This window comes from Lynx rufus, unplaced genomic scaffold (genome assembly GCF_022079265.1).
Source record: "Lynx rufus isolate CCGP_SWC_20201006 ecotype Redwood Valley unplaced genomic scaffold, mLynRuf1.p SCAF_10, whole genome shotgun sequence".
In the NCBI taxonomy this organism is placed as follows: domain Eukaryota; kingdom Metazoa; phylum Chordata; class Mammalia; order Carnivora; family Felidae; genus Lynx; species Lynx rufus.
In genome coordinates this window covers 74177574-74200461 of record NW_025814824.1, presented here as the reverse complement: position 1 = coordinate 74200461, position 22888 = coordinate 74177574, and the positions used below count along the sequence as shown (strand labels likewise).

General features: G+C 51.8%; 1 protein-coding gene across 4 annotated transcripts in view; it reads right to left on the bottom strand.

The window, feature by feature from the left end:
• Positions 1 to 709: 709 nt before the first annotated feature.
• ZNF618 (zinc finger protein 618) overlaps positions 710 to 22888 on the bottom strand; it is a 179390-nt gene continuing 157211 nt past the window's right edge. The window contains exons 11-16 of one of the 4 annotated variants that reach the window (XM_047068332.1): positions 21175 to 21414; positions 17183 to 17266; positions 15124 to 15168; positions 14070 to 14147; positions 2942 to 3043; positions 710 to 2274 (exon numbers count right to left, since the gene is read on the bottom strand). In XM_047068332.1, the coding sequence (XP_046924288.1) occupies positions 758 to 2274; positions 2942 to 3043; positions 14070 to 14147; positions 15124 to 15168; positions 17183 to 17266; positions 21175 to 21414 (2066 nt within the window). In that variant the 3' untranslated portion in view covers positions 710 to 757. The remainder of the gene's footprint in view (positions 2275 to 2941; positions 3044 to 14069; positions 14148 to 15123; positions 15169 to 17182; positions 17267 to 21174; positions 21415 to 22888) is intronic. The other 3 variants (XM_047068338.1, XM_047068347.1, XM_047068355.1) reach the window with 3 other exon arrangements.

The following is a 22888-nucleotide window of genomic DNA, read 5'->3' as shown; positions in this document are numbered from 1 at the left end:
CAAGGGTATCTCGAAGGCAACAGCTCAATGCCCTGAAGGTGAACGAGAACAAAGTCCAGTGCAGAAACTGTCCATCTGATGCAGTCTGGAGAATCCATGGCAGAGCAGCCGGGGAGGGGTGGGTGCATGAGGGTCAGGAGGGCATGGAGGGGGGAGGGGGGAGGGGGGAGGGTCGGGAGAGATGGGTGGGGACCACGGGGTCAAGGACAGAGAGCGTCAAGTCACTTCAGATCTCAGCTGCCTGAACGTTTTACGACATCAGCTTTCTACCAATCTGCACACCTGAAAACGGAGTCTTTAAAGCCCCCTCACTGAGAAAAGGAGGTGAAGCGTCTTCCCTCTTTCCCACTCAGCTTTCCTGACACACCCAGTTTAATGCACACGCGCCCGCGAGCAGGCACGTGCACATGCACCAGGGCTGTGTGTGTGTGCATGCGTGCACAGAGCTGCCGTGGCTGCGCAGACGAGCACGGGGCCCCCACGCCCCACACCCAGGGTGCACGTGCTGGGACACGTCCACACGTGTGCAGGTGTGCACACACATGCACACACACACTGAAAAAGCACTTAAGTTTCCAGGGGGCATTTATAATGAGGTCCACAGTGTTTAGAACTTAAATTCCTTTTCTTTGTTTGCGACAGTGTTGTGTGTGTGTGTGTGTGTGTGTGTGTGTGTGTGTGTGTGTGTTTTCCTAATGTTTCTCTTCTCTTTTTCTTTTCTTTTCTTTCTTATTTCTTTTTGTTCCGAAGTCAAGTCTTAAAGCATGTTGGATTTCAGAAACATGAGTTTGTTCATATCTTCCGGACTGAGCAGTCGCCTCCTTTTGATTAGAAGCGCTTGCTCACACATATTTACACACCCGCTCCTGGCCCCCACGGCCGGGACCGCGAGCAGCCAGAAGGCCAGCTTGGCGAGTTTCGTGTGCTTTTGGGTAACGCACGACCAGTACTGGAAGAGATCAGGGGTGGCCTGGAAGAGGGGCTCCTGCAGGTAATCGTACACTTCATTTTTCCCAAGCCGATCGTCTTCCTGAGCTGCAGGGTTCTCGCCCGCGGCGGAGCGGGGCTTCTTGGCGGAGGGCTCGAAGTCGGCCTCCTCGGCCCAGGACTCCTTCACCTCGTTGATGAGCTCGCACACCTTGCCGATGATCTCCTCGTGCTGGTAGGGCGGGACGGGCCGCAGCTTCTGCTGCGGGTCCAGGATCATGGCCACCTTGTGCGCCGGGTGCACTTTGAAGTTCTCCTTGAGGGCCTCCAGGAAGAGGTGACACAGCTTGCTGACGGTGCCCGCGTCATTGGCCTTGGCCGTGAACAGCTTCTCCAGCCTGACGTAGGTGGGCAGCACGAGCTGCAGGGTGGGCTGGCTCTCGTTGCTCAGCTCGATGACCGCCTGCTTCACCGGCGTCAGGATGGCCGCCAGGTTGCTGAGCAGGTGCTTGTTGAGGCTCTGGATGAGGTTCATCTTCTTGGCGCGGCTGTAGAACTCGCAGATCTGCTCGTAGCGCTCATGTACCAGCAGCAGCGAGTCCGTGACCGAGTTCCAGCAGGGCGGCGGCGAGGTCTCCTCGAGGGACCCGAAGGTCTCCTTGGCCAGGCCCGTGGAGCCCGCCAGGTCCTCGCACACGTTGAGCAGCTCGATGACCTCGTGCATGCTGCGGGCCTGCAGCGTCCGCTTGCTCAGCACGCTCTGCACCACCGAGTTCAAGGCACAGGCTGAGCAGCGAAGGCACATGCCGGCCTTGGAGAAAGCGGACGCGCTCACCCGGCAGTCGGTCACGTACACTGTCCTGATCTCGGACATCACGAACTCCGACAGCACGTTCTGCACCCAGTGGTGCACCAGGTCGCCGCTGTCGCGAATGTCCGCGCCCTTCACACCCAGCACGTAGCTCTTGATGTGGTTGCCCTCGGCCTGGTAGGCTGTGAGGATGTAACAGGAGTCGGGGCCGACGCTCTGCGAGTGGCAGGTGACACCGATGCCCAGGCAGGCGTTGCTGCCCAAGGCACACGTCACCTTCACCTTCACCTGGTTGTACATGCGGGGCAGGTGCTTCAGCGCCAGTGTGTTGAAGTTGCCCAGGATCTCCGTGACCGAGAAGGCCCCGTAGCGGGCACCGCTGTCCACCAGCGTCTGGGCCAGTTTCAAGAACTCCTTCCCACTCACCACGCTCAGTGCGCCCAGGTCGGCGCACATGACCCTCAGCAGCCGCTCTGCGATATTCTGCCGCTCCTTCTCGGGGATCATGCTGTTGGGTGTTAAACCGCCGGTCATGGCTGGCAGGGGACACAAAGAGAGACAAAATTCAACTCGGCATCTGAGGTTCCTTTCCCTGGCAGCAGCCTGCCACTCTAGGCATCTAGTGTTTGGAATTACGAGTAGGTTTGCTCTGGTACACAAACTGGCAGTGCTGGTGGCCTTTGATGTGTGACGGTCTCACGGGAATAATGTTCTAGGATCGATTAGTAATGTCTGCTGTGAGCCCGGGAACAGAATACAGCAGCATGTGTATGACACACGTGCTACACGTGTGATTCACCTAGACCTTCGAGGCCAACTAGTCTACCTTCTTCCTCCATACAGGAATTGCCTCCAGTAAAGGGATCTCTAGTGAATAAAAACAAGGAGGCCACGGCATCAGGAAAGAGCAGCCAGCAGAAACTGAGGCGACTGTGATTCCAGTTCTGACTCTTATCGCTATTATGTGCTCTCTGACCACAAAAAGATCACCTCCTCTCCCTGGGCTTCCTTCTGCCCATCCCGTGAGGCCACGATTCCCACAGATGAGGTCTGAGGTGTGTAAGAGCTTCGGATGCGGTCTTGCATCATCAGGAGAGGCACAGGTGGTGGGATGGGGGGCAGAGGGAAACGATGGGAGCGGGGACTAGGGGTGCCTGGGGCGACCTCTGCGAGCCCCTGGGCTCTGGCCTGGGAGACACCTACTGTTGTTGGCGCTGTTCCTCTGGGCCTGCGGTTTCCACTTCTCTTCCACAACAGCAGGTGGCGATCGAGACTGGTTGGAGGCAATGTTGTTCTCGTTGTCCGCTGCAGGCACAAAAGGGGACAGCGTGTGACCCTGAGGTGCAAGAGGCTCGCCAACTAACAAGAACTACAGTGTGGCGGGTGAAGTAAGTCCAAACCAGGCTTCTAGGACTCAGGCCTGGGTCCAAATCCTGGCTCCTGTCCAGACAATCATCTTGTTGTCCACAGAGCCTCACAAAGCCTCAACTCCGTCACTTGAAAGAAAGAGGATGAGCACAAGGACGTGACCCATGTGCTGGAGGGACTAACCAGAGAAGACGCAGGGAGAGACCTGAGCACAGGGCTGAGGGCACATCAGGTGCACAGTTGGGCGGGAGTCTGTCCGGGAGGCCCCACACCCACACACAACACGCATTCGAGCTCAGAAATGTGCGAGGGCAAGGGGGCGCCTGGGAGACTCCGTCAGTTAAGTATCCGACTTCAGCTTAGGACGTGATCTTGCAGTCTATGGGTTCAAGCCCCGTATCAGGCTCTATACTGACAGCTCATGCCTATTCTCCTCCCTTCATGGCTACTCCTTGCCATTTTCATACAATAAATTTTTTTAATGTTTATTTATTTTTGAGAAAGAGAGAGACAGAGCCTGAGTGAGGGAGGGACAGAAAGAGAGAGGGAGACACAGAATCTGAAGCAGGCTCCAGGCTCTGAGCTGTCAGCACAGAGCCCGATGTGGGGCTCAAACCCATGAGCTGTGAGATCATGACGTGAGCCAAAGTCAGATGTTTCGCCGACTGAGCCACTCAGGAGCCCCTATAGGGTAATTTCTGAGTGGAAAAGGTCTGAGTAACATGCCTGTCATTACAAATGGCCACACAGTCTTCTGTCACATGATATACAATAGGTTGCTTAACTACATACCACATGCTGAGTTTCTGGGCTGTTTCCAATATTACTGTTCTGCTATGAACTCACCTGCCTAAACTGATATTCTAATATTGTTTCTCTGTGCTTTTGTTGTTGTTATGGGTTTATTTCCCTGAAATATCATGTTACAGGTAGAATCACAAATCTGAGGATACGAACGGGTCAGTGACACTTGTTCAAGGTTGCCAGACATCTTCCATCCTTCTCAATTAAAGGCATCAGGCCTTGGAGGCCAAGGCCACAATTTTCATACTGAGAGAAGAGGATACCCCAATATCTATGTGTTCAGCCCTGCAGGGCTAATTAGGAAACTCTAGGACATCTACTGGAAGGAGCGTATTACAATCACTAGGGCAGGTGGATGTGAAGACTGTTAACAACAAGGGAAAAATGCATAATGAAAAGGGAAGATCTCATCACAGTTTTGTACACATTATTCATATATGCATTTGAGACTTGCAAGTCAGGTAACAAACAAATCTATGCATCAAAAATAGACGGGGAGGGGACTTTCACTTCCACCCATTAAGGACGACCTGCTGTGGTGGTGGTTCGATACAAGAAACTGTGAATGCTCATACCACTGCTTTCAGACAGGTAAGCCGGAAAAAGAAGAACAACTGTGGTAAAGCAATAGGATGGCCCGGCTTGCCTGAACACCGTTCCCAAGCTGCAGCACAGGGACAGGGAACTGGCACAGAGCCCAGTGGTCTTGTGGATTTGAAGAGGCAAAAATCAATGTTTAGAAGGCCCAAGGGAGCTAGAATTTACAGGGAAAAGTACCAGAGAGGAGGGAGTTACACATAGAAAGCTCCGGAGACCTTCAGTAGGGTTCCCTGGAGTCTGCTCAATACTCACCTGCCCCAGCATAGGGTCAAATTCCGTAAGACTGGGGAAAGAATCACTAGAAAGCAGGGAGTGGGGGGGGGGGGGGAGAAGGAAACAAATTGCATTCTCTTAACCAGAAAGGAGACCTCAATGCATAAGGAATAATGAGGGTCCCCTCATTATGGGGCAACATTAGCCATAGATTAAGGGCGCACTAGACCTACCCTAATACGAGTCAGCCTCCAAAGTACCAAGGTGGTCCTAAGTAACTAAACTGTAAACCAGAACAAAGTTCAGTGCTTCTTCAAAATCTAATGCCTAACAATATAAAAATTCACAGTGTCAATTATCCAATGAAAAAGCATCAAGCATCTGAAACAGCAGGAAAATATGACCTATCGCCAGGAGAAAAACCAATCAGAAGCAGAGCCACAAAGGACAGAGATGGTGGAATCATCCAGTAAGGAGCTTACGGCAGCAGTCACAAATATCAAAACTGTGCTCAAAGTCATGAAGGAGAACATGAATACCATCAGGAGAGCAACGGAAGATGTGAAACACCCCAAACAAAAACTAACCAACCCAAGTGGAACTTGGAGATATACAAATAAACCGTATAGTTAAAAAATGCACAGTATAGGATCGGGGGTGCCTGCATGGCTCAGTCGGTTAAGCGTCCACTTTGGCTCAGGTCATGATCTCGTGGTTCATGAGTTCGAGCCCCACGTTGGGCTCTGTGCTAACAGCTCAGAGCCTGGAGCCTGCTTTGGATTCTGTCTTTCTCTCTGCCCCTCCCCGGCTCACGTTCTGTCTCTGTCTCTCTCTCAAGAATAAATAAGCATTAAAAAAAAAAAAACCAAACATACAGTAAGAAATAAAAGATCAGATGCCACAGAAGAAAAACTCAGTGAAGAAAGAGCAAGAGAACTACCCAACATGAAAAACAAAAAGGGTAAAAGGCTTAAAATAAATGAACGGATCATGGACACTATCAGTTTAGTATATATATGTAATTGGGGTTCCTTTTCCTGGGAAAAGGAAAATAGAAAATAGATAAATACAGAAGAGAAAAATAATGAAACTAAAAGCTGATTCTTTGTAAAAATAAAGAAAATGGATAAAATTCTAAGCCAGAAAGGTTAAAAAAAAAAAAGAGGGCACATATTATTAGTATCAGGAATGAAAGAAGGAGATAGTAATACATACACAGATATCAGAAGCATTAAAATGATTATGAACAAATTTATGCTAATAAATTCGACCACCCAAGTGACACAAACACCCTAAAAGATACAAAATACTCAAGTTCACTCAAGAAGACACAGATAACCTGAAATAGTCCTATATCTATTACAGACATTGAGTTCATAGTTAAATAACCAGTCACAAAGAAAAATCCCATATGGGTTCACTGGAGAATCTGACTAAAGATTTAAGGCAAAAGCAATACAGATTCTACACCAATTATTCCAGAAAAAAGATAAGAACATCTCTCAATTCATTCTATGAGGCTGGCATTACCCTGATCCTAAGCTAGAAAAAAACACTGCAGGTGAAGAACTATATATAACCCAATATCCCTCATAAACATACACATAAACAGGGGCGCCTGGGTGGCGCAGTCGGTTAAGCGTCCGACTTCAGCCAGGTCACGATCTCGCGGTCCGTGAGTTCGAGCCCCGCGTCGGGCTCTGGGCTGATGGCTCAGAGCCTGGAGCCTGTTTCCGACTCTGTGTCTCCCTCTCTCTGCCCCTCCCCCGTTCATGCTCTGTCTCTCTCTGTCCCAAAAATAAATAAACATTGAAAAAAAAAAAAAACATACACATAAACATCCTTAACCAAATATTAGCAAACTAAATACAGCAATATAAAAAACAATATATCATGACTAAGTGGAATTTACCCCAGAAACATAAGCTGAGGTTAAAAAAAGAAATCCAATCAGTGCAATTTTCCACTAAGAGAAAGTAAGAAAAGGGGCGCCTAGGTGGCTCAGTCGGTTAAGCGTACGACTTAAGCTCAGGTCATGATCTGTCTGTGGGTTTGAGTCCCACATCAGGCTCTGTGCTGACAACTCAGAGCCTGGAGCCTGCTTGGGGTTCTGTGTTGTCTCCCTCTCTCTCTGCCCCTCCCCTGATTGCACTCTCTCTCTCTCTCTCTCTCAAAAATAAATACACATTAAAAAAAATTTTTTTTTAATTTATTTTTGAGACAGAGACAGAGTGTGAGCAGGGGAGGGGCAGAGAGAGAGGGAGACACAGAATCCCAAGCAGGCCCCAGGGTCTGAGCTGTCAGCACAGAGCCTGACATGGGGCTCGAACTCACAAACCATGAGATCATGACCTGAGCTGAAGTCGGATGCTCAACTGACTGAGCCACCCAGGTGCCCCCAAATTTTTTTTTTAAAAGAGAAAGTAAGAAGAAAAACAACCTCCATAACCTGGATATACACGCACAGTAAAATGTGACAAAATTTAATACTCCCTCAGGACACAAACTCTTAGGAAACCAGGAAGAGAAGGAAACTTCCTGAACCTTGATAAAGGAAATCTTAAAATAAAAAAAAAAAAAAGTTTGCTGACTTGATAGAAACAAAAAAGATTTTAAGGAAATACTACGAACAATAGTATTCCAACAAATCATACCAAAAACCAACTGAAGAAATAGGAAATCTGAACAGACCTAAAGAAGAAGTTTGATTTATAATCAAAATACTTCCCACAAAAAGAAAGGAAAGCAAAGTCCAGAGTCAGAAGGTTTCACTGGTGAATTCTCATCATATGTTAAAGGAATTTGTCACAAATTCTTCCCAAAAATAGAAGAGGAGGGGATGTTTCTCAATTCATTCCATGAGGTAAATATTATTCTGATACCCAAATCAGACAAAACAATTACAAGGAAAGAAACCAGAGGCCACTATCTCTTATGACTACAGACACAAACATCTTCAATAAAATAGAGCAGACCAAATCCAGCAATATATATAACAGATTAAACATCATGAACAAGTGGGATTTATTTCAGGAATACAAGGTTGGTTCAGCATACAAAAATGAATGGAATATGCCACATTAATCCTAACAAAAAAACAAAAAAAAACCCATCATCATCTCGAAAGATGCAGAAAAGGCATTTGACAAATTCACTACCCTTTCACGATAAACATTCAGCAAACTAGGAATCGAAGGAACTTTTTCAACCTGACAAGGGGCATCTATGAATAACCCACTACTAACATCATACTTAATGGTTAAACACTGAACACTTTCCCTCTAAGATCAGGGATGAGACAGGACTATCCATTCTTATCTCTTTAATTCAACATGTATCAGAGATTCCAGACAGAGCAAGTAGGAAAAAATAATAATAATTTAAGAAAGCATCCAGATTAGGGGCAGCTGGGTGGCTCAGTTGGCTGAGCGTCCAACTTTGGCTCAGGTCATGATCTCACAGTGCATGAGTTCAAGCCCCACATAGGGCTCACTGCTGTCAGCGCAGAGCCCCTTCAGATCCTCTGTCCCCCTCTCTCTGCCCCTTTCCTGTTTATGCTTTCTCAAATTAAAAAACAACAACAACAACAACCAGCACCCAGATTGGAATGAAAGAAAAAAATACATCTCTATCTGCAGATGACGTGATTGTGTGCATAAACAACCCTATGGAATCCGCACACACACAAAACTATTAGAACCAGTAAGTAAGTTTAGCAAGGTTGCAGGCAACAAGATCAACATACGTGAAAAAGAAATCAATTTTATTTCTTTATACTAGCAAATGAGCACCCCCTAAAATTAAATTAAGAAACGAATTCCATTTTGTAATGGCATCTAAAAGAATAAAAGTTAGCAATAAATTACAAAGGAAGTGCAAGATTTGTACACGGAAAACTAAAAACACAATTGAAAGAACTCCAAGATTTAAATAAATAGAAAGACATTCCATGTTCGTAGATTGGAGGATTTAATACTGCGAAAATGGCAATACTCCCCAAACTAATCTAGATTTAACACAATCCCTATCAAAATCCTTGCTGGCTTTTTTTTTTTTTTTAACAGAAATTGACAAGCTGAGCCTAAAATTCATGTGGGAATGCAAGAGATGCAGAAGAGCCAAGTCAATCTTGAAAAAGAACAAAGTTGGAGGGCTCACACTTCCTGATTTCCAAACAACTGCAAAGCTACATTATTAATCAAGACAGCGTGGTACTGACACAAGGACATACGGACTGACGGAACAGAATTCGGATTTCAGAAATAAACCCTCACACATACGGTAAACTGATTTTTGATAAAGGGTGCCGGGACAATTTAATGAGGGAAAGAACAGTTAATGGCGGTGGGACAACTGGATATCCACATGCAAAAGAATAGAGCTGGACCCTTCCCCTCATACCACATACAAAAATTAACTCAAAATGAAATATAGTCATAAATGTAAAAGGTAACACTCTGGTTTCTTAGATAAGACACCAATAGCACACACAGTGACAGAAAAAATAAATGGGGGCACCTGAATGCCTCAGTCGGTTAAACGTCTGAGTTTGGCTGAGGTTATGATCTCACGGTTCGTGAGTTTAAGCCCCACATCAGGCTCTGTGCTGACAGCTCAGAACCTGCAGCCTGCGTCGGATTCTGTGTCTCCCTCTCTCTCTGCCCCTCCCCTGCTCTCTCTCTCTCTCAAAAATAAACACACGTTAAAAAAAAAGTGGACTTCACCAAAATTTAAACTTCTGTGCTTCAAAGGACAATATCAAGAAAGTAAAAAGACAACCCACAAAATGGGAGAAAATATTTGCAAATCATGTATCTACAGAGGTCTTGGATCTAGAATAATGCGTAAACAACACTGACAATTCACTACTAAAAAGACAAAAAATTTAAAAATGGGCAAAGGATCTGAATAGGCATTTCTCTACGGAAGATATCCAAATGGCCCATAAGCACGACAGAACGTTCCAGGTCATTAGTCAGCAGGAGTATACAAATCAAAATCACAATGAAATACCGCTTCCCACACACTCGGATGGCTACAACAAGGAGTCAGGTAACTGCAAGTACCTTGAGCGAATGTGGAGAAATCAGACCCCACGGTCTGGCAATTCCCAAACACGAGTGATCATGTGACCCAGAATTTCCACTCCCAGCGATATACCCAATAGAGATAAAAAACACATGTCCACACAGAAACGTGTATTTGAATGTTCACAGCAGGTTTGTTCACAATAGCCCCAAACTGGAGACAACTTCGATGCCCATCAATTGGTGACTGGATAAACAAACTCTGGCATATCTAAACAATGGTGTAGTACTCAGAAATAAAAAGGAATTACTGATAACACAGAACATGGATTGAACTCAAAAGTACGCTGACAGAAGCCAGACACAACAAACGAAATGCCATATAATTCCACTTATATAAAATTCCAGTAAAAGCAAAACTCTGGCAAGAGAAGCAGAGAGTAGTTGCCAGGGCTGGGGTCGGGGAGGAAACTGGCTACAAGGAGGCAGGAGGGAACTTGTGGGGTGGATGGTGAACGTGATACATCTTGATAGATTCAATGGCTACCAGTTGTCAAAATGATCAAACCGCACTCTTAAAACTGGTGAATTCCATTCATGCACATTATATCTTCATAAACCCAGTTTTTAAACGACGTTAAAGAAACCCACTGAAAGAGTAACAACAGCGGTTAAGCTCTGAGTAGTGAGATGATGGCTGATCCTTCACTTGCCAATTTCCCTGCCAGGTTCCCAATTTCTTTTAATGAGCAGATATTGCATTTAAAAGGGGGAAACACAAGTTTGAAAATGGAAACCAGCAGCCGTCCTTGTGGACTCTCTCCACCAGGGGACAGGGGTTTGAAGGCCCCAGGTGTGAACCCGGCTCTGCCACGGCTGTGGGGTGTGAGCTTCAGCTAGTCACTTCAACCTTCTGGGCCTCAGTTTCCCCTCCTCTTCCAAAATGCTGAGGTTGGGGCAAAGCCGCAGGGTGATTTCCTCATTCTCTGCCTTTTTGCAGGACCTGGAATCGAGATTACTCAACCTAGCAGTGGATAACAACGTCTGGTACTAGTTGACTAAAAAAACTTTTTTCTCCATATCCCACCAATACTGCTCCTGACATGGGGGAGGTACTTGGCAAATGCCCCCCCAAAAGCCTTGATTTATAGCTTGAGCTGAAAATAAGGTGGACTCGGTGTGGCTATCCCCTAAGTACCACAGACGCACATGCACATGTGTACCCGCATCTGCTCACGGCCGGGTGCCAAGCTGGAATCAAGGTCATATCCCGGGGAGGGACCACTGCAGGAAGGAGAAAGCAGTTGTGCCCAGCAGAGGACGGGAAAAGAGACACCTGTGGTTGTTCGGTAGCCGCGAATGTACCACAACCCTCAATATTTGACATATGTCACACCTCCAGAACCCTCATGCAGCCTGTGAAGGCACTGATTAGCCCACTTCACAGATGAGATGCTTGAGGCCCAGGGAGGTGAAACAACTCCAAGGGTTCCAGAAATCAAGGGTAGCCATTCCCAAATCCTAACCCCCCCAACGGCCAACCTGTGTGCTGCCTGGGGACGTCCCCGTGCCTCTTCTGGCTTAGGTCCTCCTGAACTACTTTAAAAAGAGGCTGGCAAAGGTGACCTCTGAGAGGACTTCCATCTCCGGGAACCTTCCACGTACCCGGCTGAAGAGAGTGGTTGTCATGAGTACAGGCTCTGGAGCTCACCGCGAGGGTCACAATCCCTGTCTAACACTGTGGCTGCACTGCTCTGAGTAACTTACTCAGCTCTTCTGTGCCTCGATTTCCAGATCTCTTGAGTGGAGCTAATAGGGACACTTAACTCAGAAGGCTGTTCTGAGGAGTAAATGAGCCAACATGCGTGAAAGTCTTAGAATAAGGTCTGGCACCCAAGGAAGAGCTCAAATGATGTTACATTTTACAAGCTGTTCAACTCTGGGCCGGTGATTATGTTCTGTGAGCCTCAATTTCTTCATCTATATAGTGGGGATGATAACGTCCTCTTGTTCAGGAGATGGGATGAAGTCACCTTTTTGGACACATAGTAATTGCTCACTAAATGTTAGCGATCTCCGGTATTACCACTGCCAAAACATGCTCTTGAACTGTCACCAGGGGCAAGACAAATTTTCCTACAGCACAGAAAAGAAGTTTATTAGGGGGAATTACCCTGTGCCATTCAGCAGGCTCTTAATGAGATTGGTGTTATTCGAGGCTGATCCCCCTTATCAGCGACACCGTGAACTGCACAGATCATGACGCTTAATTTTTCTCTATGGAGTCAATCCTTTAATCCCGACTCAGCCTGGCTGGGATTCAGGCTGGCTTTGCACCGGATTGCCAGCGAGGTATTCTCTGCCAGCACTGGACCAGAACAAAGCAGCCCAAAGCTCTCCCTAGAAAACAAGTCGGGATGCTTGGGAGACACAGGGCCACCGGGCACAGCCTTGATTTGCATTTTAATGGCCTCCACCCAACTGCCTGAGGAATGAGGAAGGGCGGCCTCCCAGACTCTTCTCTAATTAGCCTCAGCTTCCCAAAGCTGGTTGGGGGTGGGGTGGGGGGACAGGTGGAGGGTCTGGGTTTCAGAAGAGGAATACACGGACCCTGGACTGTGGGAGTCTCAGGTCCAAAAGGTACATACTGTTACTGATTTGCACAGGGTCAGGTCTGAAGGCCTTCAGCTGGCACTCAAGACCTTCCACGGCCAAGGACAGTTGATGGTAAAGGCAAACAGGAGACGTGAGGCACCCGAAGACTTCCAGGAAGGCAGCCAGAGATCACAGGTTTGCATGCCCTTGTTTTTGAGATGGAGAAGGCTCAGAGAGGGGGACGAGTTTCCTGCCTGGGTCACGTGGCAAAAGGAGGCACACCAGAGCTTGTAGCTCATGGGTCCTAGCTGCCAATCCAGCTCTGTCTGCTTTTAGAGGAGTTCACCAGAAATAAATAGTAACTCCCCCCACCAGAGAGCATGTGAATGAGCGCCTGGGGGACAGCACACACCCAACGAAGAAGTGAAGAAATGAATGAATGAATGCCAAAAAACGAGAGGTCTCACCAAGAGAACAGTCCCTAGCCGACATGAGAGTCCAGTCCTGTGTTCCTCTGCGCAAGTCAGGCCAGACCTGAGAGATTCTACGAAAGATGTGCAAACCCAAGAGAGGTGCAAGCAACGGTAATAACTGTCGAAACAATAGCAAACTACCATCACTGAAGCGGCACATGTCAGGCACTTTTCTCTCAGCGGTTCCAATGCCTCCCGAGGACTACCTGGGGCAGGGGCGGCAAGGACAGCTGGCTGCCTCCCTCAGGTTCATGTTTCCCTTTGCAGAGCGCCAGGCTGTCCCTGGACAGTGGCTCTGGGCGTGCTCCCGCCTCTGGAATTTGAGCACATATGACATGTGTCACTTGTGATCCAAAGTGGTAAAGGAGGAAGTGTTTCTCTCCCCGCCGCCCAGTCCGAGAGAGAGGCTCTGAGGAGCCAGGGGAGGACAGAGCCATGCGAAGGAAGGAACTCTGCTTCCGTCCCAGAATCACTGTGTTCAAGGCCACCCCACCAGGCCGCTTACATTAGGCTGTGATGTGACCCGAGAAGCAAGTGATTATGTTAAACCACTGAGCATCTCCTTAAGACAGGAAGTAGAACAGAAGTGAAGGCGCTACAGTGAAAAAACCCTACAACGGGAGGCTTGGCTTTGAAGGCAGGATGGTTTAGAGAAGGGGGCCAATCCCACGAACTTGGAAGGTGGCAGAAGAGCTGAAAAAACGTCACCTAGACAGCAAGTCACCAGCCTGCAGCCCCGCACCAGTGGTTCTCCATGTACTCCCTGGACACGCGGCCTGAGGACCTGTCACAGGTGCTGAAACCAGGCCCCGCCTGGGACCTGCAGACCCCGAAATCAGGGTGGGGCCTGTCAATGTGCACCCTCCCCGCCCCTCCAGGGGACCGGGGTGTGCCCCATCAGGACGGCGGCCGTCAAGTGTGGGACAGTGTGACGGCGAATGCACCTCTCCTGCCTCTGCTCGCCCGAGATCTCAAACCACACCTTGACGTCTCTCATGGTCAGCTCCTATCTGGCGTTAAGGCTCAGCTCAAGAGCTGCAGCCTCCAGAAAGCCTTCTTCAGCTCGTGCCCCTCTCTGTGCACTCACCTCCCAGGTACACACCTCCCCTGTGAGGCCCCGGGGCCCCCTGAGGGCAGGTCCCATGTCCTGTGGCCACTTCCACTTCCGGGAAAGGGGGCCTTCGGGCAGGCCATGAGGGAGGGGACTAACGGGGACAGCACCCGGGGGGAGGCGGCTGCCGGTTCCCTTACCTGCGTGGGACTGCATGTGCTCCAGCAGGTTGTTGTAGAACTGGAACTGGATCCCACAGGCGCCACAGGTGTAGGGCTCTGGGGCGGGAGGGGGAGAAACGAGGCCGTGTTAGGGGCAGAACCACCTAGGATGCCCTGGAAATGGGAACCCAGACACACACTGGGGCTCTGGGCCCCGCCTGCCCGCCCCCGTCACTGACTAGCGAGGGACGGGCTCGGGGGCAGAAGCAATGCCGAGGGGGACTTGCAGATAAACAGACCGTCTAATCCAACCAGGCAGACATTTATTGAGTGCTTACTGTGTGTCAGGCACTGTTCTGGGCACTGGGGACGGGGAGGGGGCGACACTAACGGACCGAGTGCTCTCCGGGGGCAGAGACCATGTCTCGCGTGCTCCACAGCCCACCCTCTGCACAGACGTCGCCGTGAGCCAACAAACGAGTATATGAATGAATGAAAACAAGGCAAAGAACACAGAGGGCAGTAAAGGGGGCGGAAAATAAGCGAGAGCGAAAGGCGGAAAGTGGAGAAAGCCACAGAAGAGGCAAGAGCAAACAGGACAGGGTGAGGACCGGGAAGACAGAGCAGGCAGGCGGGAGGGACAACAGCACACGTGGGAACGGGACCACACAGGCGGGGGGGGGGGGGGGGGACCTGAGCTTCCACCTCTGTCCCCAGCACTCAAGTCAGCGCCTGACACAGGGAAAAGAGGGAGGAAGAGGAAAGAAGGGGGAAGAAGAAGAGTGACGAAGAGACGCACAGGGAGGCTGAGATGGGCTCGGAAGAGGTGTCCTGAGGCTGCCCCCTGGGTTCCTGCCAGGGCCGGGGTGGCAGAGGCAGGCTGCTCAGGGCTCCGCCCGCCCCCCGTCCAAACTCCCCCTCCCCGCTGGGGCTGGGCCCTCCTCCTGCCTCTGCTGGCTGTCAGGTCTGCCCGAGGGCGGCCTAAGGGGCAGGTGCTCTAGGGAGGTCCGGAGTGTGCAGCTGGGTGCGGCTGGCTGAGATCATTCCCTGCCCTGCCTTGCCCTCTCCAGCCCCCCATGGGACCATCACTTACTCTGTAGGAGAGGGAAAGGATTGGAAATCAGGGGACTTGCAGTTTCTGCAAAAGAGAAACAGTTTAGCTAAGTCTCTTCCCGTCCCAGTGCTCTCAGATAACTGTCATCACTTCTGTTCTTAATAAGCAGTGAGCCACTGGGGCTCTCAGAGGAGGAGGAATATCTGAGAGCCAGGCTCACATTCGGGGCTGGTGCCGGGGCACCGGGCAGGGCAAGGTCAGCCAGGGCCATGCCTCAAGGATGCCCTCAACTCCCAGAAAGTGAGCCCACAGCGCGCGAATGAGAAAATGTCCGTATGTGGCTGCTGCAGGACAGGGAGCTGGGAGCTGCTTCTAGATCCTGGCACTGGACACCCGAGCAGCCGCAGGGAGGGCTGTGCTGTGCCTTGAAGGGTTCTGCTTGCTGGAACTTTCCCCTGCTTCCTGGTGTTGTCCGGTGAGCCTCAAACGCAGAGGGCAGCATGGGAGGGCCAGCGGGACTAGGCCTGGGATCCCAGCACCACCCCTCGCACACTGGGAACCTGGGCCAATGATCAACCTCTCCTGAGCCTCAGTTTCCTCATCCAGAAAATGGGGATCACAATTACACTGACCCTCCTCCCCCAACACCCAGGGCTGTGGTAAGGATGGAAACAGATAAGACACATACAGCTCTGAACACACGCCAGGCACATAGTAAGCGCTCAATAAATGCTGGCTGCCGGGGGCAGCGATTCACCCTTCAGTCCCCCGCCCCAGTTCTGAGAGACTGTTCTGGAAGACGGAGAGGCAGGGGGTGCAGCCTGACTGCGGAGGAAAGGCTCCCTGGGAGGTGGCGGCTCCAGTCCTGGCTCTACCTCTTCCTGAGTGGCCTGGGGCAAGTCACTCCGTCACTTCTGGGCTCACCTTTTGGAGACTAGAGGCCATGTCCCAAAAGGGTGAGCAACTCTCCAGGGTTTAGGGGATCATGGTGATCTTCTCGGGCTAATACAGCACACCCCCCTCCTTCTCCTCGGGGCACCCCACGTACCACCTGGTTCACTGAAGACCACCACCACCACCCCACCCTACCACGTGAGCGCGGAATCTCTGTGGGGCACTGACCGTCCGCCACCACAGGGACGTGTGCGCGACTGAGTCCGCCTTTACAGCGGAGGAGAAATTAAGAGGCTGGCCCGAGTCACCAGCTCGCAGGTGGTGCAGCTGGGGTTCACACTTGGACTACAGGTCAAAGCTGGAGCTCACTGAACTGTGCAGAAGCCTCCGCGTTCTTCTGGGCTCCTGGCTGTTTCATAAAGGCCCGGACTGACAGTCACCTGGGCCTCGGCGGTGACAGACCAACACCTATTCTGGTAAATTCAACTTCAGCTGTGCAAGAAAGCAAGGAGGTACCCTGCCTTAACGTAACCAAAGGATCAGAATTCTTTTCTCATCTTGCCCTGGTTGTCACTGTGCAGGCCGGCTTGCTGTGCCTTTTTTTGGACAGGGGCTGCTCGTGACCACCCACGGCTCTAGCTAGGCTTCCTGTGGGTCCCCTGGGGGAGCCTTTGGCTGCTCTGCTTTAAGGTACTTTGGGGAAGCCACCAGGGGGCGCCAAAACACCACCGGGAACCTCAGACAAACCTCCTCGGGCAGGTTGGGGCCTGAGGGGTACCTCTGGAGGGCCTCTGGTCTAAAATGGGGCCAGAACTCAAGAGTCTCTGGCTCTCAGGCTATAGTTCTAACTGCACCCCCGTTGCCGCTCCTGGAAAGACCACGTTCACCCTAAAAACACAGCAACAGCGGTCTTACTCCTCCGGGGCCATTGGAGCCAAGGCTGTAGTCTCTGGGGTTAGGGGGAGGAGGGAGAGACAGAGCCACAGACCCCTGAGATGCTCCTGAGGCCCAGAGGGAGGCCCCTGGAAGAAAAGGTCCTTCCCACTTCTGCCTCACCCTGACCCCCTTCTGATTCCCCGCCCCCAATCTCCTCCCAAGAACGCCAGCGCGGACCATGAGGAGCCCAGCCCAGAACACCCGCCGCCACCGTGGGCAGGAGGGTTGGGCGCCACAGTGCGCGACAGCCGTCACAGGGCACACTCACCGCTGGAGTTTTGGGAACTGCTATTTGTCTCTTCGAAGTGGTTTTGTGCTTTGCCTTCTACTCTCCGACTGAAAGCGCTTTCTGCTGGGTAGGGACAGGAGAAAGCGAGAGAAAGCAGCGGTGACTGGTTAGTGCTACGAGGGCCAAAGGGAAGGGTGTGACAGGGGACGTAGAGGCCAGGGTACCTCGGAACCGCCCTGGCACGAGGGCTGGCAGAGCCCGGGGCTTTATGCTGGGAACCTGCACGTTGAGGGGCCCCAGGAGCCCAAACCAGACCCCAGCTCCTCAGGCTCACCTGAGTCGCCTGATCCCTCGTCAGGGCCCCAAGAGACGCCCCCCACACTACCCAGACGGGGCAGAGGGCCAGGCACGGGGGCGTGCGTGCGTGACCCGTCTGAGCGCGCACGGATGAAATCCAGCTGAGCGGGCACATGGCAGGTGGGCCTGGGTCTCCCACCTTTGGCTCCTTAGGAGACGCTCTGGCGACACTGAGTAACTTGGACCTGCCGCCCACCACTCGTTCTGCCAGGTTCTGCTGCCTCAGGCTCCACACACGAGCAGGCAGTGTGACAGACGGTGTCCTGGTGGAGGCCCTGGCAGAGGAGGAGGGCCAGATGGCCGACCCCAGCTCCCCAAGCCAGGCGGAGGGCATCCTTAGAGAGGAGGTGTGTCGGGCAGAGTGGGGGCAGACCCACAGCCCGGGAGCCCAAAGACAGGTGAGGCCTGGTCAGAGTTCATCCCGGGGAAGGGACTGGCTCCTCCAGTGATTCCCGGGGCACCTCCGCGTACAGGTGGCGCCTTTCCGGTGCTGCCTGGACACCCTGGGGTGAAGACACGGGGTCCAACCAGGAGGACACATAGCAGAGTCTAGTCCCCAGCCCCACCCCTGAGACAGAGTATCTGAGCCAGAAGGTAGCTCTGCTTTTCCCAGTTGCTCTTGGCACTAGGGCTGCTGGACGTTCCAGGAGATAAAGGCTCCTGAGAGCAAGTCAAGTTGGGACGAGCAGCTGACCCGGTCCTTAGGGGGAAACAACAGAGGCTCTGAGAAAGCTCCACCAGAAAGAGACCCATTTAGTTTTGTTTGACCCAACCTTCCCAAATACATTTAGCCACCGAAGCCCATTAAAAAAATAGCAGGTTTCCTAGAATCCCTCAAAAATGGCGGTCCCCGGAACCCACTTTGGGAAATGCCAGTCACCCAGACCACCCTATGTCAGAAGGGCAAGTGCCCAGACCCTGGGGTCCAGGGTTCCCGAAGATGATGGGGGTAATGGGGAAAGAAGCCACAGGTGGCTCCTACAGGCCCTGTCTCCTGAGCCCAACAACACTTCCTGAGATGGCCTCCTTTCTGCGGAGGCTATCGGTAACATCACAAGGGAGACCCACTCTTCAGAAGGTATCTGTAAAATGCCTGGGCTGACAGCTCCCCAGCAGCCCATCTCAAGGTACCATCTGTACATCGGCAAAGACCCTTAAGTCTTTGTCTAGCGGAGCGGGGTGGGGGGACTCTCATTTACCGAGCACCTGCTACGCACCAGGCATGGTCCGCACACCTTATGCCTGTGGTCTCCCACAGTCCTCCCGACAGCCCTATGAGGTTCACATTGTCATTCCCACGCTATAGATAAAAAGACAGGTGGGGCGCCTGGGTGGCGCAGTCGGTTAAGTGTCCGACTTCAGCCAGGTCACGATCTCGCGGTCCGCGAGTTCGAGCCCCGCGTCGGGCTCTGGGCTGATGGCTCAGAGCCTGGAGCCTGTTTCCGATTCTGTGTCTCCCTCTCTCTCTGCCCCTCGCCCGTTCATGCTCTGTCTCTCTCTGTCCCAAAAATAAATAAACGTTGAAAAAAAAATTAAAAAAAAAAAGAAAAGACAGGGAGGTGAGGCCATCCAGTTCCGGGGCTGGGTGTGCTCCTCACTTCTCCGATGGCAGAATAAGGAGAGTTCGTTCCTGAGGCAGATGCATCGTTCTCTTTAAAAAGATCTGGGGGTAAGGAAGTGATTCCTTTCTTCACCTTCACCCTTATGCATTCAATGGCTACCCATCTGTGGAGGAATTTCACGCAGCCTCACCAAGGTTACCCACTCCTACAATTAGTCCCCTTTACCGCTCAGCCCATGCTGCAGATGCAAATTTTGACCAGCGATCCCTGCGTCGGCACCTCTGGCCTGGAAACCAGAGGGTGGCGCTGTGGGTCAAGTCCCACGCACAGGCACGCACGTACACACAGAGCACGGCCTTCTACCATGGTTAAGGGCGAGGACAACTTCCAGCTCTGACATGCAGATTCCTGTTCACAACCTGACCTCCTCTGCTCCGTGACCTCCACTGCAACTCTCCCAGGTCACACGAAGGCAGCCAGAAGCACATGCCATAGCTTGCTGGACACTTATTCTGAGGCGCTGAGGTCTGAGAGCCGACACAGACCACGCGGCCCTTGCAGGCAATTTTCTGCAGAAACCGCAGGTGTAAAAACTCCCAGCCACAAGGTCAAGAGCAAAAGCAAGATCTACCAGAAAGCCAGGATCCCATTATTGAGTTGAGCCAATACTTATCATCAATGAGCCCACAACGGCCAGTCTGTTTCCAACCAATTTATGACTACTGTTGCAAAAAATACAATGGCTATTGGCTTTTCTCAGCACTGTACCTGGAAAACCATTACCTTCAAGGTTGACTGACTGCTTACTCCTCTTTTGGAAGACCCTAAGCACAATAAGCCTATTTGCAAACGTTTTTAAGAACCAAATCTTTGCCCAAAATTAGCCTCCTGAATCAAAGAGTAAAGGCAAAGGACAACCACTTGGCTATTTCGCTCATCCAAGCTACTGGTTCGCGTAACAAAGTCCTGTTCGGTCGCTTGTGTATTTAACTGATGGCTTTGGTCCTCTTGTGGGCAATGAAAGGTCCATAGTCCCAGAAGGACCACATCATCATTCTATTCTACACCCCACACATTCTGGCAGTCAGTCCAAGGCTCATTCCACCCAGATACGAATCAGGAGTCCTGACAGCCACTACTCAGCATCCAGTGTGTCTTAATCCATTTTCCCGGGAGCAGTGGCTGCTGTGTACCTTTCACTGCCTGTCCACCTTCTGGAGCCAGAGCCCCTCTCTGCATGGACTCAAGAAAACACTGGAGCTGGCATCCACTGGTTTCCTGCCAGGCTATGGCCCAGGGAGGGGCTTCCCAGGTAGTACCAGGCAGGGGGAGGCTAAGAGAACAGAGCTTCTGGTCAACCACTCTGCTTCAAGGAGAGCAGCTCTTCCTAGAAATGAGTTTTTTAGACTAGGTTTTTCAGAAAGTTGGGGGATGCAAATTCATGCCAGGAGGGTCCAGGCAGGCAATGTAGATGGATGAACCGGGCTGAATGCAAGACAGACAACAGTGTGATCACAATGAGGAATGACACCTGCCACGCGGCCACTGTGTTGGGGAGGCAGGAGGGAGTGGTAAGGACTGCGGGATACTGGACAGCTCTATTCAAGGGGGCCGCTGTGGCTCCGCCCAAAGCCAACTGTTGCCCTCCAGGGGAGTGGGTCCAGACCTTCTGGAGGCAGAGCCCCTTTCTGCATGGACTCAAAAACACTGGAGACGGCATCCACTGACCTTCCAATGTCAGCTAGAAATCAACCGCCTTATGTAAAATCTCCTAATGCTCAAATGTTGGCAATTAAAAAACAATTTAACACCTTGGGCCATGACTTTGGGAAAAATATTCTCCTACCCAAAAAAAAAAAAAAAAAAAAGCTTGCAAACCATCATATACAAACTCTCTGATTTAGGGTAAAAAAAACCTAGCCTCAGAGAGGCTAGGTGGCTCACCAGGGTGAGAGCCAGCCAGAGGCACAGCTGGAACCCAGATCTGTCCCAGAGAGCCACGGGACCGCCACTCGCTCTTGCAAGGGAACAGTGACCTCGGGCACAGCTGTGGCAGGTGGAGAGAAGGGCAGGGAGTGGAGGAAGTGTGAAGGTAACATAGGCCATTGGTACCTGCAGTTGCCTTGCTTGCCGGAGATCCCGAATTTGGAGTGCGGAACGTCTGGGTTTGGGTGGCTGGAGGGGTGCGGTGTAAGAGGGTGGCGCATCGGACCACGGAGGCCGGAGCTTTTTTCCCCGACTGGTTCGTCTGGGTCTTCGCTGCCACGAAGCGTGGAGATGGGGAGACCTCCGGATGTGAACACTCAGAGCCCGTGTCTGGATCGTCCGGTGGCTCCCACCCAGGGGCGGTACCTGAGAGGGTCATGCTCTCAGTCCCCGTGGGCCCTCGGAGCTGGCTGAGTGAGTGGCCTCTTGGGCCACAGAACCCCACGCTCAAGGTTCAAAACCTCTTCTTCGTCCACAGGGTAGAGGACGTCACTTCTACTCAAAAGCCTAAGAAAGTCCAAGATTCTAGAACCTTCCCCAGCTTCTCCTAGAGGGAAGCCTGATCACCAGCTAACACTCAGAATTTCCCAGAGGCCACTGACCAGCTCAATGGGAAGTTCACCCATAACCCTTGACTCACCCAAGGCTCTCAGCGTCTATGAACGCAGCCTATGACCTGCGCTTGGGGGAACGTGAATTAGTCAACCGGGCACGAGAGCATTTTCTAGAATGCTGGCTCCTAAGCCAAGGCAGCCTGGCTCAGAAGTAATGACAGAAAGCGAACAGGCAGGGACATGCTGGAGTTGACTGGTGGTGGGGGGTGAAAGCAGAGGGGCTCAATGTCGCCTCAGGATTTTAGGGGAAGAGGCTCTGTGGTGCCTCCTGGGCACTGACGGTATTGTTGCCTTGGGGACACCGCTTAAGTGTACCCTGCCGCTTTAATTCAAGTAAGGGCAGCAGTTCCCTGGTGGTGTTTTGGGAAGTCTGGGTCACCATTTCCCAGAACCCCTGCCTCCCTCACCTGAATTCTCTGCAGGAGCTGGAGTCACTGAGAACCGGGGGCTGACCCCTCGGTGGCCTCCACGACTGCCCTGGCCGTCCTGGGCGGGCAATGGTCTGCCTCCTTCGCACTGCCCGGGGCCATAAACTACCAGGTGGCCAAGCCCTGAACCTGGCCACACCCCCACATTTAAAACGGACAGGAACGGGGGCGGGGGTCTGCTCACTCAACTGCAACTCTTCCTCCGAAGGTGAAAAGGCGACCAGGCAGCATGGGAAGGGACTGCTTTGGTGCTGGCCAGGGGGCTCATAGATCTCACAGGAACTGGTACACACAACATCCCAGCCACAGCAGAGCTGCCCAAGAAGGCCGCTGTCACCACCCCCCCTGCATCTGAGGGTGCAGGAGGGGCTTCATTATACCCCTACCCGCAGGACAGTATCCATCCATCCTGGGCTTCAGCCACTCCACCCACTGCTTTCAGAGCCAAAAAATAAAAAGGCACTTCCTGGGCCTCCACCGTCGGCCATTCCTGGCACAGATGAGGAAGCCCAGGCCCAGAGAAGCAGGAAGCAGGAGTTTACCCAAGGTCACAAGGGAAGCCAGTCTTCGGTGCTTCATTCACCACCCTGAGACACTGAGACGAGCTCAGAGGATGGAGGCTGCCACCTTGGAGGGTCACCTCCTCCTTCATTCAGTGGTGGCCACATGCCAGGAGCTGGGGGACCCTCTAGTCACAGGCCCCTAAAGCAGGCCCTCACCCGCCCGTCCTAGGAGGAGTCCCCAAGGCCGCAGCCCGCAGAGGACACAGGTCTGTCCACTCTCTGCACTCCCATTCTC